Source organism: Mustela nivalis (assembly GCF_964662115.1).
Source record: "Mustela nivalis genome assembly, chromosome: 12".
NCBI classification, from domain to species: domain Eukaryota; kingdom Metazoa; phylum Chordata; class Mammalia; order Carnivora; family Mustelidae; genus Mustela; species Mustela nivalis.
In genome coordinates this window covers 44,328,566-44,345,817 of record NC_139031.1, presented here as the reverse complement: position 1 = coordinate 44,345,817, position 17,252 = coordinate 44,328,566, and the positions used below count along the sequence as shown (strand labels likewise).

Here is a 17,252-nt window from a genome sequence, read left to right as displayed (position 1 = left end):
AGCCTGAGGTTTGCATGGTTCATGGCTGGGGTGGGAACAGGGATGGTCGCCCAGGGCCCTAGAGACCTGTGGGTAAGAGGTCATCTAACGGGGGTCTCTGCAAACAGGCGATGCCTCTGGTCCAGTAGTGTCCCTGCTGGGGCTTCTGGTCTAGCCTGTCTTCTCTGCGTCGGCCCCAGGCCTAAGGCACCAGGCTTTGTAAGCTGTGCTGCCTAGGGCAACACCGGCCCCCTGGGAGCCTGTCTCAGGGCAAACCTGGATCCCTATGAGGCCCCAGGAGGATGGTCATGTGGACCTGGCCAGGTGGATATGGGGAAGAACCTTCTAGGCAGGGACCTCTTGCCACAGAGGGCAATAAGATGAGAATGAGCCAAGGGACCCCCAATGTGGGTGGGCAGAGCCTGGGAAGGCCCTCATGTTCCAGAGCAAGAGGGGATAAGTATGACTGGGAAAAACAGTCACTCATAAAGGGAAATTTGCACAGTTGCAGCCTCCCTGATTCCATGGGCTTGCATCCTACTGGTCTTCAAACGGAATGTGACGTTAAGGACTGCTCTGTAATGGCTCCCAACAGTGGTACAGAGCAAGGACACCCAGAGGCAGAGCACTGGCCTCCAGGAGCCTCTGTCACCAGCCCAGCCACGTGAGGGGCCAGGAGCAGCATGAGACCGAGCGCGCAGGAGCGCGGTCCATTGCTGGCCCCTGCTCGGGCCGGGCCGGAGCTCTGAGCAGGCCCCGCAGAGGTGGGTGTTTGCATGGAAGGCCCGGGGAGTGAGCTCTTCCCGTGTCTGTCTGCCCTGGCCCAGGGAGCGGCCAGGGAGAGCCCTAGATGCTGAGTGGTGGCTGGTCCCCAGCCTCTGTGTCCCATCCCTCCCCTAACCCCCATCCCCCCACCCACCCCCGTGCTCAGGACCAGAGCAGCTCAGGAACTGTCTTACCTCTGCAGCGCTGGCGAAGAGGAGACCCCTTCTCTTTATATGCCAGGCATTTGGTGGTGACAACTCGAGGGCCTGTTTTGCACTCTCGTGGGCTGGGCACGAGTCGTGGCCGGATTGTTGTATTATCTTATTGTGGGTCTTTGGGGAGAAGCAGGGAGAAGCCGGGAGGGAAGTGAGAGGGCAGGGCGCGCTTTGTCTAAGCTGTGTGGAGGCCCCGCTGGGGTTTGCTGTGTAAACTCCAGTGGCCATTCACAGCAGGCGTCCCGCAGAAATGCTTCCTATATGTCCCCGAAATGTTTATGCATTTGTTTTCCTTGGCCAGAGACAGGCCACTCCAGCTGAGCCCCGGTGGAGGAAGTCAATTTCCCTGTAGCAGGCTTGTTTATCAGCCTGGGAAGGAAAAGTGTGTCTTTTCAATGAAACTCACTTAACCTCCTGACCAGGGTCCTGTTGGCAGGGCTGGAGAAATCAAAATATTCCCAGCGTTGCTTAAAAAACCCAGTTCCAACATATTATAGAAGCATTTTTTTCTAGAAGCCAAGATGCAGGTGCATGCATGGTTTGACACCCCGTGCCTGGGGTTTCCTGGGACGCAAGACGAGCAAAGCCGCAGCACCACTATCTCCCAGGTCTGGAAGTGAGAAGACCCACAGCACGGCCACCACCTCTGCAAGAATGAACCAGAGGCGAGTGCCTCCCTGCGGGTGGCTCTTCTCCACCCGAGGCACAGAGTTTTCTAAAGAGACTGTGGGTAGGTATCAACAGGTCCCGAGCCTCTCTCCCAAATGATATTAAAATTTTTGTGTTCATGTCCGTGTGTGTGATTTTCCAGGGAGAGGGTCTGTTGGGCTTTGGCTAATACCTTCCTGAATTCCCCAGAAAAAGTTAAGAGTCCTAGAGTTGAGTGGCTGCTGCAGACCGACCTGGGCATGGCCACCCCATCAGGGCTGGCACGTGGGCCATGGGCTGGCACGTGGGCCATCGGCCGGGTTAGCGAGCCAGAAGGTGTCAGTGAGGTGCAAATTCTTGGTCTCTGGAGGCAAGAGCAGGTCGATCCCGCTGCCCTTGTGGCAGTAAAAGAGGTCTCAAGGCCACTCAAGCCGACACTCTCCCCGATTAGTGCAAACCGCCCCGCCTTCTGTGCAGGCCTCCCATTACCGGGGACTGCCCCCCCAATCGGATGATTCACACTCTGGTACCTACTTATGGTGGCTCCCGGTACCGGCTTCCACCCAGCTTCTGAGGCAGTCAGCCTTCTCTTTCCCCATTGAAGAAGACCCGAGGCTTCACAACTAAACCATGCCAAGGCCCCGCACCTCTCTGCCTTCCCGGTTCTGGAGATCACACCCGCCCCCCTCAGCTTGCCTGTCTGCTCAGACCCTGCTGTCAGGAACAGCAGTGTCTCCTGTCCTCAGGTGGGATTCAGGGACCATCCCACACTGCAGGTGCACTTGGCAAGCTTTGAAGCAGCTTTCGGGAAGTCTCCCTCACCTGGCTTTAGGAGAGGAGATACAGACCTCTGGGCCCCATGGCTGGGGGAAGGGACCCGAGGACAAAGAATTCCTCAATAGCCACTGGCCTCTTCCAGGGCCAGCCTCGTGCTTTCGTCACCTTCCTCCACGCCAGGGCACGTGCTGTGCTAATGGTGGCTGAGCCATTTGCACCCCGTTTCTGTAGGTTCTTTGTGGCAGTGGCACAGTAAGAAGAGCAGCTTCCAGAAGAACCACAAGGATTCCCTGGGGGTCAGAGCTGGGCCAAGGCTTTGTGGGGGTGAGTGTTGGGGGATATCCTCAGGACCCCAACCCAGTGCTTATTTCTGAGTGAAGGGAAGTTGGGGCTGGGGGCCCAGCCTCCCGGGAGGGCTGGGGCTGGTGAAGGACCCATCTTCTGCTCCCCCAGGCTGTTGACTCTGCTAAGCCCACAATGGCAAGAGGAGGACTCTTCTGCTAGCCTTTTGGCTCTGTGTGTGGGCCTTAGACCAGCAGCATCAGTAACACTTGAGAACTTTTTAGAAATGCAGAATCTCAGGCTCCACCCACACCCCCGTCTACCATTCAGAATCTGGACTTGAACAAAACCATCAGGTGAATCAGGTTAAAGTTGGAGACAGTTCTGTTCTAGAGCCTCGGACTTCGTGGGGGTGACAGAGGGAGTCCCCGTGAGGAAGTACTGAACGGCTGGGTGGGAGTAGCAGGACCAGAGGCCTGAGTCTAGCCTTGACTCATGGCCTCCTGCTTGTGTGACCGCCAGCACCTGCCCTGAGCTCTCTGGGCCTCCGTTTGCTCCTCTGTGAAATGCCCACCTCAAGGGGCTGTATTGAGGCCTGAGGGAGTCCTTGCGCAGTGAGGTGTGGAGAGCAGGGCCTGGCACGTCTCAAGGACTTGCTAAGTGTTTGCTCTTAATGTTTCTGGTGGGGGTGGGGGAAGATCCTTGGCAGTGGTAGCATCTTACCTTGGCCTTGAGGGATGGGCATAGCTTTGCCAAGTGGAGAACTGGATGGAAGATCATTGCGGGTGACATGGTGAGGTGGGGAGAACTGAGAGACCATGAAAGGCCGTGAGGTCTGTGAGTCCCAGAGGGTCAGGGGAGGAGGCACAGAGCGGGAGAAGGCCTTGAATGTTGGGCTCTCTGCTGGGATGTGTTCCCAGGAGACAAGATCTGCTCAGAGCTTGACTTCAGATCTTTCCCCCTGGCCAGCAAGCGGGTGTGGAGGCAGAGGCAAGGGACACATTGAGGGGCTGCTGCTCTGATCCCAGGAGAGGCAGGGGGAGGGAGAGGCCAGGAGACGATGGAGGTCACTGATGCTGATGGCCTTTTGCCTTCCAAGGCCCTGTGGATGATCCTCTCTGGTTACGGAGCCCTTTTGGGAGCCTAACCTTGCAGGAGGCCATCAAACTGCCAAGCCTATTTGCAGGTACTTCTCTCCACCCGCCAGAGTCCTCCCTACTCTCTAATCATGCCCTAATCCTCCTGGGGCTGTGGGAGCTGTAATTACCAGGCAAAAATGTTAGGCATTTGCGATAATAGAGATTGCTTAATGCAGGCGGAGGAGCAGGCTGGCAGGTGGGCAGGGGAGGGGGGCAAGCAAGGCTGCCCGTGGGTCAGGGTGGCCCACTGCCAGTGCCTGCACGGAGCTCAGGGATGTCGCTCTGGCAGACTGGCTCTGCACAAGAGAGGACCTTTGGCCCACGCTGGTCAGGGGCTCAGAGGTCCCAGCAGCCCACCATGGGCCTTTCCTGCTGTCTTGGGATGGGACCGAAGTGCTTCGTCCAAATGTCCCTTTTGCCTTCCCCGGAGATGCCTATCCTATGTCCTGGTCCCTGGGAAATCACTGAAGGCCTTTGCATTGTAGTTGGGGAAACCGAGGCCCAGATAGGAATTCTTAGTTAAGATCCCTGCTGGGGCATTTCTCATTCAATGAAGGGTCTCTTGGAGACCAGACCACCAGCTGGCCTTTGGGCTGAAGGGAGTACATCTGATGGGGGATCTAAGGGGGTGACCAACTGCCTGTCATTCTGCCTCCCACATTGCTTCCTCCTCCTCCAGCTCCATACTTCACCCACCCCCAACCATAGCAGCTTCCCTGAGAACCCCTGCCCTACCTGAAGCCTTTGCTAGTGCTCTTCCCTGCACCTGGGTCCCTGCCCTCTGGCTGCCTATGACCATCTGCCAAATCCAACCAGACCCTCAAAATCTCCAAGGCCCCTCCTCTAGGAAGCCCTCTGGGATTATCTATCTGAAAGTGCAGGCCCAGTCCTCAAAATAGCCTCAAGCAGCTCCTCTCTTATGGCCCAGATCCCAGTTGGTGGTCCACACCCAGCTACAGGTTTCGCCCATTCCCCCACATTTGTACATGCATGTGCGCACGTGTGTGTGTGTGTGTGTGTGTGTGTGTGTGTGTGTGTGTGTGTATACCGCCCCTCCCCACCCCAGCCCATAACCCTGTTTCCTTGTCCCTGGGCTGGGGCCCCTTGTCTTCCCTTCCCTCCTGTATCTGTCCCATCCTGGGGGGATGAAGCCCACAGTTCATTCCCCACCTTTGAAGAAGCCCCTCCCCACCCTGGCTCCAGGCATAAAGCCCCAGTCACTGGGTACTGGGATGGGGAGGCATTGGCCAAGGTCTCTAAACTGTTGATGCCGGGTGTGGTTTTGAGATTAAACCTGGCGCCTTTCCTGTGGCCCTTGATAAGGGCAATTCTGGGTGCTTATCTGGCGTTTTATGGTTTAAGGCCCCTTGACATGTGTGAGGTTCAGCAAAGTCCCGCCTCCCTGTGGAATGGAGCCCATCTCCATGACAAGCCCCCACTTCCTTGTGTCCTGCCTGGGTGTCCACTGCGAGTACTCTCAGGGCACTGGAGACACTGGTTGTCGGCACCATCTCTGGGCCCTGCCTCTCCTCCTCATCCCTCCCTTGCTCCGGCACTGGGGCTGAACCCGAAGGGTACTAATAATAACGACGGCAGGACAATTGTATAAATACACTGTGCTATGCGTGGGAACCTTACTCTAAGGAAGGATTGTTCCGTTATTGATTTCCTGCCTCGATGTTCTCCAAAGTCCTGGGCTGAGATCTTCCTTGGATTGCATTCGGGGTATGGGGCTCAGACGAGGGGTACTTGTATGGGCTGGAGCAGTCAGGGGAGCTTCTTAGATGGGAGAGGATTGAAGCTGAACCTTGAAGGAGTGTAGGGGAGGAGGAGAGGCAGAGGTATCCCAGGCCGATGGGCAGGGGCCTACGTGCCCGGGGAAAGGGGCTGGGGCATCTGTATGGCGGGAAGTTAAGGTATATCAGAGCCGAAGGGCTTGCATGCCAGGCAGAGAGCTCACGCTGTCTCCTGAGCCCTGGGTAGCCGTGGGAGGTTTCAGAGCAGGGCAGAGGGGGTCCTGTGCTGCTTTAGAAGACTGTGCTGCAACATCACCCCAAAGGGTGATGCCGACCTCTGAGCTCAGGCCCCAGGGAGAAGCAGCAGAGGGAGATCGCTTGCATTTCAGTGATTCAGCTGAGGGAGCAAGGTGGGGGGCCCATGGGCTTGGAGTCCAGGGCCCTCTCTCCCCTGCTTCCTGGCAGGCAGACCTCGGCCTTGAGCAGCCGGCCCCTGTGTGCGCTCCCCTGTTGGCACCGGTGGCCGCCGCTCTCCTGGGAACAGTCTTTGCAAAACATCCCTACCTCCTGATGAAGGCTTCCTCCATCTCCTGTCTTGGCAAACCATGAAGGAGGGGGCCTCAATGTGAGGAAGTACCCAGGCCTTTGTTCTGGACCCGGCTACGGCTGGACCCACTGCCCATTGTTTTTGAAGCTATTGGTGACCTTGGGCCAGCTGGACGGGACCAGCTGGCTCCCTTGGGCCTGGTCACCTCCGAGAGCACATGGAAGACAGCCAGGCTGGCGGGATAGTACCCAGTCCCTCATTGGCCTTGAGAAGGTCCCCTTCCCATGGGGTGCCCCATCTGTGCTCTCAGAGCCTGGGACCCCTAGCTTGGCCATTTGGGGTGCTCGTGGACCTTAGGGAAACTGCTCATCTCCTGGGGACCAGGAGTCTCTCAGGTAGGAAAGCACACAGAGAGCTCCAAGCCCTTGCCCCGAGACTCGTGCTTCTCCCACATGCGCTATTGCTGGGGCCTGGCTCTCCCGAACCTGTGTGTCAGAAGTCCCAAGCTGTTGTCGGCTGTGCTCTCCCTGGGTTTGGGGGATCCCTGCTGTACCCACCAGGGGGTGTTCACCATAAGACAGGAGACTGCAGCCTGCCAGAGTGGTTATAAACTTGGACCTAGACTTTGATGACCCAGGTTTAGATCTTAGCTCCCACGTCTCTGCTGTGTCACCTAAATTAAGTGACAAAGAGCACAAAAACAAAAAAGAACAAAACATTTTCCCTCCCTGTAAAATGGGAATAATCATATCCTGTGTTTCTTCAGGTTGGCGTGGGGAGTGAGTGCACAGTGCCTGGAACAGGGCTTGGTGACCCAGTCTGTGGGCAGCATACATCGGCTCTTCTACGGGGAGCTGGATGGGAGGGTGCAGGAATCGGGGTGGGTCGAGCTCCTTGAGAGGCAATAAGCGTGACTGTGTGCAATGCTGTGACACAGGGAGGCCACCTCCACCCCTGGAGGTCAGTTCCTCTTCCCTGACGCCGCCCGCCCCAAATGGCAGTCCCTCCTCTCCTTTCCCCAGCTCTCACTGGCCCCACAGCAGCTCCTGGCTTTTCTCTCTGGCTACTCCATATGGCACTCCCTTTCTGCTCTGGGCTTTGGTCCCACTTTTGTAGAATGAGGTAAGCAGAGCAGTGACTGCTCCCGAGACGGAGACGAGGGTGCCAGCGTCAGACACTGTGGGCAGCACCTGCCAGGCCCCTCCCTCAAACCTTCCACTTCCAGGTGGGGAAACTGAGGCTCAGAGAGCCAAGGCACTCACCCAGGCCCTCCAGGCTAATGGATAGCAGGTGTCAAGTTCTTACTTCTCCCTTGCATTCTGGCAGGCCCCCACATAGGGCAGAGGAGTGAGAGGCTTGCCGGAACCTCTGGTCCCTGTCTTCCCTGATTTCATCCCCAGTCACCAGCCCAGGCCCGAGACTTCACAGTCTTTGGAAACACCTGTCAGGGCTCTGGTTTCTATACCTGCAAGCTATTATGGGAGCCTAGTCTCTCTTCCATCCAGACGTCTCTCTGTGAGCAGCCCAGAGAGAAGGCTGGGTCACAACCCCCCGGTCTGGCCCTGCCTAGATCAAGGCTGACCAGCCAAGGTAGGAGCAGGTCGCCAACCTCAATGTCTCCTGCAAACCCCAATTCCTGTCATCCCTCAGCTCCTATGGCTTTGGCAACCACAGAAAATGCCAAGCACTTTTTTTCTTCTTCCCCACTAACACAGACACACCTTGGGTTTATTTGTTTAAAGATTTTCCATTTCCTTTTCTGGAAAGTCATCAGGGTTATGCCCGTCCCTTTCATCACAAAGGAGGCTGGGAAAAGAGAGGTGTGTCCTTGGGGACGCTGAGAAGGAGTAAGCAAGGGAAGCCGAGACCTGAGCACCATCGTGTGACCCAGCTGTGCTCTCCCTTGATGCCCTCTTACGCTGAGATGACCGTTCAAGTTGGCCTTTCATAGGAACATACCTGATTATGAGCGAGGAACCTCTAGCTGGGGCAGTGACGTCCCAAGCCCCTGCGGCACCAGACTGACCAAGTCTGTCTCTCCTGTGTCCTGTCCCTGGCTGTGCCCCCTTTCATGTCCAGAGGCCTAATTGTTCGAGCTCCTCACTCGGCCCCAGCTCCCACTTGCACTGCGCTGGGCGAGGAGCTCCCTGAGGGCAGAGACTCTGCACCCCCAGCCTGGGCGCCCCTGAGGCCAGCAGGGCCCAGGCCGCCGCCTCTGTACTGGCGATTCAGGCTTTGAGGCACCGACGGCCTCACAAAGTGCAACATCCCTCTTCTGCCAGGCCCACTCAGAGGGTCTGAGTCAGCCCTGGAGAAAGGGGGCAGTCCCTCACTGGGCTGGAAGCCCACCCGTCCACCTCTCCTTCTGCCTGGCCTTTCCTCTTCCCAAACCACCTCCCTTCCTTCGCATAAACAAATCTGTCTGCCATGTCCCCTCCTCTAGGAAGCCTTTCCTGATTACTGGAAAGAGGTGGGGTTCTTCCGCTGCCCACAGATCTACCTCACCCCTTCCTGAGGTTCAGGCCTAGGCCTTAGCTGCCCTCCCCTGTACACCCAGGGCTGTCTAGAACCCCCATCTGTTGTTAGGGCCACTCGGGCCAGCTCGGGCCAGCTCGGGTCTGAGCCAGTGAATGGCGGAAGGATGGTCTCCTATGGGCATTGACCACGGTGTTGGCCTCGGCTGGGCTCCTAGGGGCATTGTGTTATCCACACTGTGACTCTCCATCAGGGATGTACCCCATTGAGGTGCCCAGGCTCAGACCTTCTCACAGAAAGGCCCAAATGTCCCTAAACCACAGCCACCTGCCGGCCCTTCAAATCTCTTCATAATAAGGTCCACTCAACCAGTTCCTGGACAGCCAGAATCGGAAGAAAGACTTTCTCCTGACCGGAGGCAGCAGCCTCTGTGACCATAGAGTAAGCTTTGGTGAGCACGTCTTCCTTTCTTGTCGTGGCTTCCAGGAAGCTCCAATGGAAAGTGAGGCTCCATTGTAATCTCTCTCTGGCCTCATGAGAAGCTTCGTCCCTCTCTGTGTTTTTGCTTTAACTAGACTATGATCAGGACTGTGTTTCATTGTTTCATTGCTGCTCCAAGTCATAAGACCAGGGAGCATGGACATCACCTGGGAGCTTGTTAGAAATGCAAAATCCTGGGCCCTACCCAGACCTACTGAGTCAGAAGCTCATTTAATAAAACCTCCAGGGGATTCATGTTCACATTCTAGTCCAAGAAGCACTGATAGAATCCTCAGACGTTTTTAGGACATATATAAAAGCTACATACAAGCTACATGCATCACTAAGATTCTTAATGATTCTCCCCTTTCCTGCTCTGACTTCTCAACCAAACAAATGGACCTCTGTAGCAGCCCTGCCCAAGGCCTCACCCACCTCCTTCGAACCAGCCCTGGCCTTGATTTTGATCCTCAGTTCTGCTTTCTGGCAGGTTCAGGTAACTGAGGGGTGTGGGACGGGTGCCCCCTTAAGTTGTTGTCTATAGGGATGAGACAGGTGGCGGACAAGTGCCCAGGAGAGGGGACCCTCCATGAGCCAGTTGTCTATTCCCTCGTGGACCAAGGTGGTCTTCATATGGTTTGGCTCTTGGCCACTCCTGGGGTAATGGGATTGTCCTGGTATGACTGTGCCCAGCCCTAACACCCTCCCTCTGCCCCACTACCAGGATGGTGAGGAGCAGAGAGGGCCTGAGAGTCCTGGGATTGGCCCACCTGAGAAGTAGCAGCCCTTAGAAAATAGATCCTTGTGTCTCTGCATAAGCAATTCTCTAACCATTCCCATGAACTGTCCCAGTGGGGGAAGTCCTCATGTAGAGAGGGTCATAGCCCTCTGGAAGGGAGAGTATCAAGGAGAACCCTGAGTCTGATGATATGTGATTTTAGGAGGCTTCTGAGATCCCTTCAGATTCTGAAATTCCATGATTCAAAGTCCTGCCTCCTCCAGGAAGGCTACCAGAATTTCTCCTACCCTCACTGATCACTCTCTCACACTCAGCTCATAACCTCACCTGGGCTCTTCCTCTGAGTGCCTTGTATTTGTGAGTCTTGGCCCCCAACCACTAGGGAACCCCTGGCCTGGGTCTCTTCTGTCCACTTATCCTTAGACTGGCGAGGTGGGATGAGTGGAAGAGGCAGGCAGACAGCTAAACCAGGTTTTTTCTTTTCCGGCGGGCTCTAACAATGGCCACTTCCATGGACTTCTGGCTCATGAAAACAGAGTGCTTGCGGGGAGACCTCTCACCACCCCCTTGGCTGCTGCCAACACTGTATATTTATCCTCTTTTGGCCTGCCCTGGGCAGAGGCAGGATTGCCATAAGAGGACCTGGGCTTCCTGAATTCCAGACACTGTAACTGAAACGCCTCAGGCCCTGGCTTCAACAATGGGGAAGCCATTTCAGCCCATGGCCTCAGTTTACTTTTGTCCTAATGACCTGAAGGCCCTCCTATCCTAATGGTCTAACTCCCTGGGTGTTGAGAGGTGGTGACAGGAGGGCTCCGGAGGAGGTGGCCCGGGGGCTCTGTGAGTTGACCTATGGAGACTCCTGCAGAATGATAGCACAGAGCAGGAGGTGTGTGCATGTTGGGGTGAAGCCGGTGGCCCTGGGGGGCTGGGGAGAGCCAGAGCTTGGCTGGGCCCAGGGGCCCAGGGCAGGGGGCCATGTCATCATTTTCTCATTAGGCAAGACAGCGATCTGCCTGTGTGAGATGATCTTGCTGGCCCTGTGGGCTCCAGGAATGTTGGCTTCACATGAATAGAATCCCCAGAGCGGACCACAGGGGGAGGGGTCCCAAGTGGATGGGGACAAGAGTGGGCACCTCCCGCCTTCCTAGACTCACCTCTGCCAGCCCCAGCCCACAGCATCATGACATCCTAGGAAGCCACAGAGTGAGAGGGTGGTCCCAGAGGTGAACCTGCACTTCCCAGCTCTGGGGGGCGGGGGGAGCACATCCCTCCTAACACTGGCTGGTTGGCTGGCAGATGGCTGGCTCTGTTCACCTTTGCAACTTTCCCGCACTGCTCTGCACACTGGGCTTACTCCCCACCTGGCTGTGAGCAGAGAGATGGGTCAGATCTAGCCACCATCCCCACCAAGGGTGAGGGTACCGGCTGGAAATGAAGAGACAAGGACACACAGAGCATGTCCCCAAGAGAGGAACCTTGGAGCTGTGCAGGGACAGAAATGCTCACCACGGCATTCCTCTTGCCCATGCCGCCTCCTCTTCCCCATTTAAAGTCAGCTCCCTGCTAAGCAGAGGGGATGAGAGAGGCCCTGGACTCTGAGCCCCACAGGAGGCCACGGCCGTGAGCAGCTGTGAGAGTTGCCAGAGAGACCATGCAGAGTCCCTGGCTTCAGGGTACAGGCAGCAGAGTCCAGGTTATGCACAGTGGAGGGGTGGCAGGGCTTCACGGCCACCGTGTGTGTCTTTCATCTGTGTATTTGCTTGCACATGTGCATGTGAGGAGATATGTGCACTCGAGCATGTTCGAGTATGCCCGTGTGTTTGCGTATGTGTACGTACATATGTGAGTGCTATGTGTTGTGCTGTGATGCTGGTGTGCACTGCCCATGTGTGCATACACATGTGTGCAAGCACACGTCATGGTGTGTGTATATGTGCGCGCACATGAGCATGAAAGCTCATGCCCTGTCAGGGGAGGAGGAAGGGACAGCTGAGCCTCTGGGGTGGCACCCTTGCCAGGTGTGGCTTGGCAAGGGTGGGCAAGAGGGATGCAAGGCTCTCCGTGCAGGAGAGGGCTGGGGACACGGCTCAGCCCAGGAATGCGCTGTCCTTACTGGAGGGGGCAGGCTGAGCTCAGATGGAGCACACTCCTCTCTGTCCCGGCTCCGTGCGCTGCTGTCTGGCTGCGGTGGTGGTGGTGGTGGTGGTGGTGGTCATGGGTTGCTGTGGCGGGGGGGTAGTCAGGCCACATTATGACTTTTTTTTTTTTTAAAGATTTTATTTATTTATTTGACAGAGATCACAAGTAGGCAGAGAGGCAGGCAGAGAGAGAGGAAGAAGCAGGCTCCCTGCCGAACAGAGAGCCCGATGTAGGGCTCGATCCCAGGACCCTGGAATCATGACCCGAGCCGAAGGCAGAGGCTTTAACCCACTGAGCCACCCAGGTGCCCCCACATTATGACTTTTGTGGACCCTGGGCTCTTTTGCTTTCATGGGCCTCTTTCTTCCTCCCTAAAAGACTTTAAAGCTGAATTTTAGGACTGCATTGGTATAAAGATGAATATATTCATCCTGGTGGTGAGCTGTGAGCACAGCCACTAGCACAGAGAAGCAATTTTCCTGCAGTTCTGGAACCCACTGGCATCTAAGCAGTCCTGCCATAGGGCCCAGGAAGGAGCACGAGGCTGCATCTGGGCTGGGTCCTGCCCCAACTGCTGGATCCTAGCTGGCCTGTGCTTGCAGGGACAAGCCAAAGAAGCCAGGGAGGCTTTGAGCCCAGGAAGCACCCAGCTTGCCATAGAAGTGGGACCCAGAGGAGGCAAGGGCCACCCAGAGTGGGTGATGGGACCAAGGGGGCAGCTGGGGCAGGATCCAGCAGCCGTGGCAGTTCTCAGGAGGAGACCCAGCTGAGGGAGCCCCAGCAGAGTGGCAGCAGCAGCAGGACCCCCAGGAGGGCAGTGAGGCCAGGAGGCCAGATGGCCTGGGGGCATCCAGGGACAGGGGCTGGAGCAGGAGGAGATGGAATCACGGTCCCTGCCTGTAGGACTTGCTGGGGGCACCTGGACACTCTCTCTGGGGACACTGGCTATCAGCGAGGGGTGGGGCAGGGTGGGACAGGGGCAGGGTACCATTGGAAATCTCCGAAGTTGAGCAGACCCCAGAGGTAGACACTTTGGGGACAACAGCATTGGTGGGGGGTGGCTAATGTCCCTCTACACTGGCTCAGGGCCTGCTGGGAGACTGAAACCTCAGGTCCTGGGGTCTGGGAGTGGTGGAAGGCCAGTTCCCTTGTGGATACTCTCTGGCTGCCCGGGTCTCTGGCTTTTTGCTCAGGGAAGGCGCTTTTCCGAGTCTTTGCTGGAGTCCAGGGAGAAGGTGGCATCTTATCAAGCAGAGAAGGGAGGAGGAAGAGGCCATGCCTAGCAGACCAGGTCTACACAGGAGCTCAGAGACCTGGACTCCAGTCCTGCCTACCCCACCCCCCCACCAGCCCACAAAAGAACCCTGGGCCTGCCACCTTGCCTCTCTGAGCCTCAGTTTCCCCACATGTAAAATGAGACCATTAGATCCAATGCTATTGGAGCCTCTTTTCCTGATCTTGATGCTTTATGATCTAAGAAGGCACAGATAGGAGATTTTGGAAGGCCCAGGTTTGGGGCTAGGGCCCTGGAGAGGGAGCGGAGGCTGTGGTAGCAGCCAGGCCAGGGGAGGGGGCAAGTGTGTGCCCAGGGCGAGGAATTGCTCCAAAGTCACTTCTACATATGATGAAGACTTCTCTTCCCAGGACCCATACTGCAGAGGCGGGCTCCAGGCAGAGTCCTCTGCCCTGCCTGGCCCCCAAGTGTGGGTCTGGCAACCCAGCAAAAATGTTGCCACCAGCACTTTCTGGAAGTGAGGGATGCCTCCCTCCTGGCCCAGCAGGGCCTCTTTGCTCGTAGGGCAGGGCTAGGGAAACCGTGACTTCATTCTCTCTTCTCTCCTCCAGTCCAACAGAGATGGGGGTGGGACAGGGGGCAGCCCTGTGTCCTCAAGGCGCCCTCATTCAGGCCTGGGAGTCCAGCCCATTCTCCAATCCCTGCTCCCATCTTTGGATGGGGCGTGTCAAATGCTCATCGACCCTAGCAGGGCAGAGGGCAACTGTCCCCATCTTGTCGCTCAGGCCCCTCCCCTACAGCATCGAATGAGGCCATTGCTGGAGAATTGGTAAAACATCAAAATAGAAAATTCCACTTTCCAGAAATAGGCTTGACATTGCCCCCCGGCCCCAACACACACAATGAGCCACACAATACTGCTCGGGGAAGGCAGGGGTGGGGGAAGGCGGCAAGAGGAGAAGTAGCTTAGAAAGTTTCCTGAATTGTTCTGCCTCTGGACAATTACTGGTGGCCCACGAAATCCGGTTTTGAATTCAGGGGGATTGTGTGACGCCTGAATGGCCAGAGGCCAGGAGTCCTCTGTCAGACAGGGACACAGGCTTTGAGAGATGGGTGCTGTCTTTCAGGGGACTTGGACACCTCCTGGATCATCTCCCTATCCACCCCCACCCCTATGCTCAGCCCCAAGCTCAGCTCTGCTGGGGGCACAGTGGAAGGGGAGGGAGAAGATGCAAGCCCTGTGCTTGAACCACCCATACAAGGCTATTAGAGGATGGGTGGGGGTGAGAAACCGGCTCTGGAGGTGAGGGTGCATGGCCTTAACCACCACAATCACCACGGAGGAGGGGATCAGGAGAGGTGGTGTGGTGGTGTGGCTGGGAAGGTGCTTGGCAGGGGAAGAGTGTACATGCAAATATCCGGGAACAGTGAGCCTGGGGGCACAGGAACCCGGCCCCGGTCTGGAGCTGGGAAGGGATGGTGGTGGTACGTGGGGTGCCTTGAGGACTGGGCTGAGGAACATGGGGGACATTCTGTCTGTTTTTTTGGTCTCTGTGCTCTGGACCTTGGTCCATTCTCTGTTCCCCTAAGCTCGGGGGTGGGGGGCTGGCTGAGCCTCACCGGCCCATGCCTCCTTGGCCCATATCTCCCCGGCAGTGGTGGCAGGGTGGGGGGCATGGGGGACAGGCCCCATCTGTGCAGACAAGAGCCAGGCTGTCAGGTCCTTGATCAAGGTCAGGGGAGGGGTGCGCAGAGCACCCTGGTAGGGGGCAGAGCTGGGGAGCGGGGGGGTAGAGGGATTCTTTGGGAGAAAGCATTCTGTTATTTTTCACCCCCTCCCTGGGGCCTTGTCCTATCTTCCCAGCCGCCTCTAGTGCTCTGCCTCCCTTCAGGACAGCCTGGGAGATTCTGGAAGATTTGTCCAGCATGCTGGTAAGCCGATGGTGACTGCATGGTCACAGCCCGTCTGCTATCAGAGGTCCCTTCCGCTTCAAACTCCATCTTCCTGGTGGGCCTCCCAGAGGGAGTGAAGTCATTGTTTCCCACAACCCAGCCTGTGGGTGGAAATCCCTGCCCTGCCCAGTAGGCAGGGTCCACTCCCCTCAGCCCCTCTGTCCTGTGCTCCAAGAAGATTCGGGTTAAGAGAGCGCCAGCCTTAGCCACACCCGTGGGCATCTTCTCTCCACACAGCCTGAGGTCCTGAACCTTAACATCCGTCTGAGGACGTGTGCACCCAGCTCTGGACAAAGCCTGAGGTTCTCCCACAGCATCGGTGGGGCTAGAGTCCAGATTGTCCTGGGAACAGCCAGCTCTGACTGGAAAGTGGGCCTCACTGGGCACGTCAGGAATAAGGCACATCTGGAAAACCATTTTCTGAGACCGTTGCTCTGGGAGGGCCAGACAGTGCCCTGGACTGAGTGGCTTCAGGCCCCGCCCAGGACTCAGGAGTCAGGGCGGGGGCAGTCCCCCTTATTTAGCCTGGCTCAGGCCTGTGGGATCAGGCCTGGGCCCATGCCACTGGCCATGGGAGGGAGGGACTCGGTTGCTCACCGAGTCAGGTCACCCTGGAGGAGGAGCTGGTCAGGGGGCGGCACCCTGCCCCAGAGCCCAAGCTCCCGGGGCTGGTGGGACTACACGGGGTGAGGGCGTAGCTCTGGCCTTCCCTGGCTTCCCTGTGCGTTCACTCTCAGCTCAATGCTTCCTTCCCCATCTGCCCCTCATCCCACCCCAATTATACAGAGAAGTCAGGGACGGTCTTCTCATTATTACCCCCACATCCCCAACCCGTCCTGGGGTCTGGATCCCTCAGTCCTGTACTTGTAACTGGGCCATCAAAACTCAGGATTCCATCTGGGAAATGGGGCCATCAGGAGCCTTCCTTGACAGGCCGGCAGAGAACCAGACTGGGGTTCTGGGAATTAGGGGGTCCTGAGTTCTAATCCTAGTTCTGCCACCTTCTAGCAAATCCCTTACCCTCGGAGCATTCCAGGGTTGTGGTGGAGACAAGCCGTCAGCCAGGCACGGTTTCCTTTCTCCCCCCTTCCCTCCCTCTCTCCTCACCTCCCTTCCTTCCCTGCTTGGCCAGAATTTGTGGCAGACCAGGGAGAAGAAGGTCATGAGGTTCGTGGCCTTCCTGGATCTGGGATCCAGGGGCAGTCCTCTTCCTTTCACATTGACATTGTCAGGCCGAGGCTGCACAGGCCCCTTGGTATTGTGGGAGATGGTGGGTGAGTGAGGTGGGCCTTATTCCAGAGAGGTCTGCCTTTGGATGGTGTCTCTTGGTGATGGCAGAGCCTTGCCCAAAGGAACAGAACAGTGGGCAGCATGTAAGTCAGAAGCCATGCTACTAGGGGGACAGGGTTTGGTGTCCAGGGTATTGTCCTGAGGACCCTCACATCATCCTGACATTGGTGGGTAGCTGATTTGCTCTGGCCAAAGTGTTTTGCCTCCTCTGGGTCCCCTGGGTCCAACCCTGCTCCAGAAGGATGTGGGCCTCTAGCAAGTATGTGCTCACCCCCGTGCCCGTGACAGTTGCAAGCGCCACCAGCCTGGGTGCACACACGGAGCCTACGGGAGGACAAGCAGCTAGGCTATCTGGTTTGTGGCTGTCTCCCCAAAGATAAGAACAGGATGGCACATGGCATGCACCAAATAAATATTTGGTGGACAAGTTAGGATGTCCCACGTGACTCGCACCCACATAGCACATTGTGCGTCCTCAGCTACATGGGTCCTGACCTGGCCCGTGGGCCCTGTCACGGGAGGGTCCTTTTTTTCTCTGAGGTGCTGTACCCTCACACTGGCCTGAGCCCAGTGGTCCTTGTGGGCCTGCTGCCATCCCCAGGAGTCCTTTTACCTGCCAGCATCCCTCATCCCTGCAGCAGGTGGGAGGCCGGGACAGATGTGGGCCCTGTCGGGTCCAGGAAGCTCAGGGGGCTGGAGGACACTGTGGATGGCCAAGGCCAGGGCGTGAGGAGCTCCCTGGGGCATGGAGAGCCAAACAAGAGCTGCCTTGAGGAAAGGCGTGGCGGGTTCTGGGAAGGGGCCCAGTCGGGCTGGGTCCCTCTCTTGGAGGGTTACTAAGGCACAGATGA

The 17,252-nt window shown here is 57.1% G+C and overlaps 2 protein-coding genes across 2 annotated transcripts in view; both read left to right on the top strand.

Annotated features, from left to right (window-relative positions):
• Positions 1-1,557, top strand: part of MINDY4 (MINDY lysine 48 deubiquitinase 4) — a 102,702-nt gene extending 101,145 nt beyond the window's left edge. The window contains exon 19 of the mRNA XM_082692480.1: positions 1,473-1,557. The gene's annotated coding sequence lies outside the window, so the exon portion shown is untranslated. The remainder of the gene's footprint in view (positions 1-1,472) is intronic.
• Positions 50-16,828, top strand: LOC309845030 (uncharacterized protein). The gene is made up of 6 exons (XM_082692482.1): positions 50-743; positions 1,568-1,689; positions 2,616-2,708; positions 3,766-3,852; positions 15,023-15,090; positions 15,349-16,828. Exons 2-6 carry the CDS (start codon positions 1,614-1,616, stop codon positions 15,799-15,801), a joined length of 777 nt encoding a protein of 258 aa, XP_082548608.1. The 5' UTR covers positions 50-743; positions 1,568-1,613; the 3' UTR covers positions 15,802-16,828.
• The last annotated feature ends 424 nt before the right edge of the window (positions 16,829-17,252 follow it).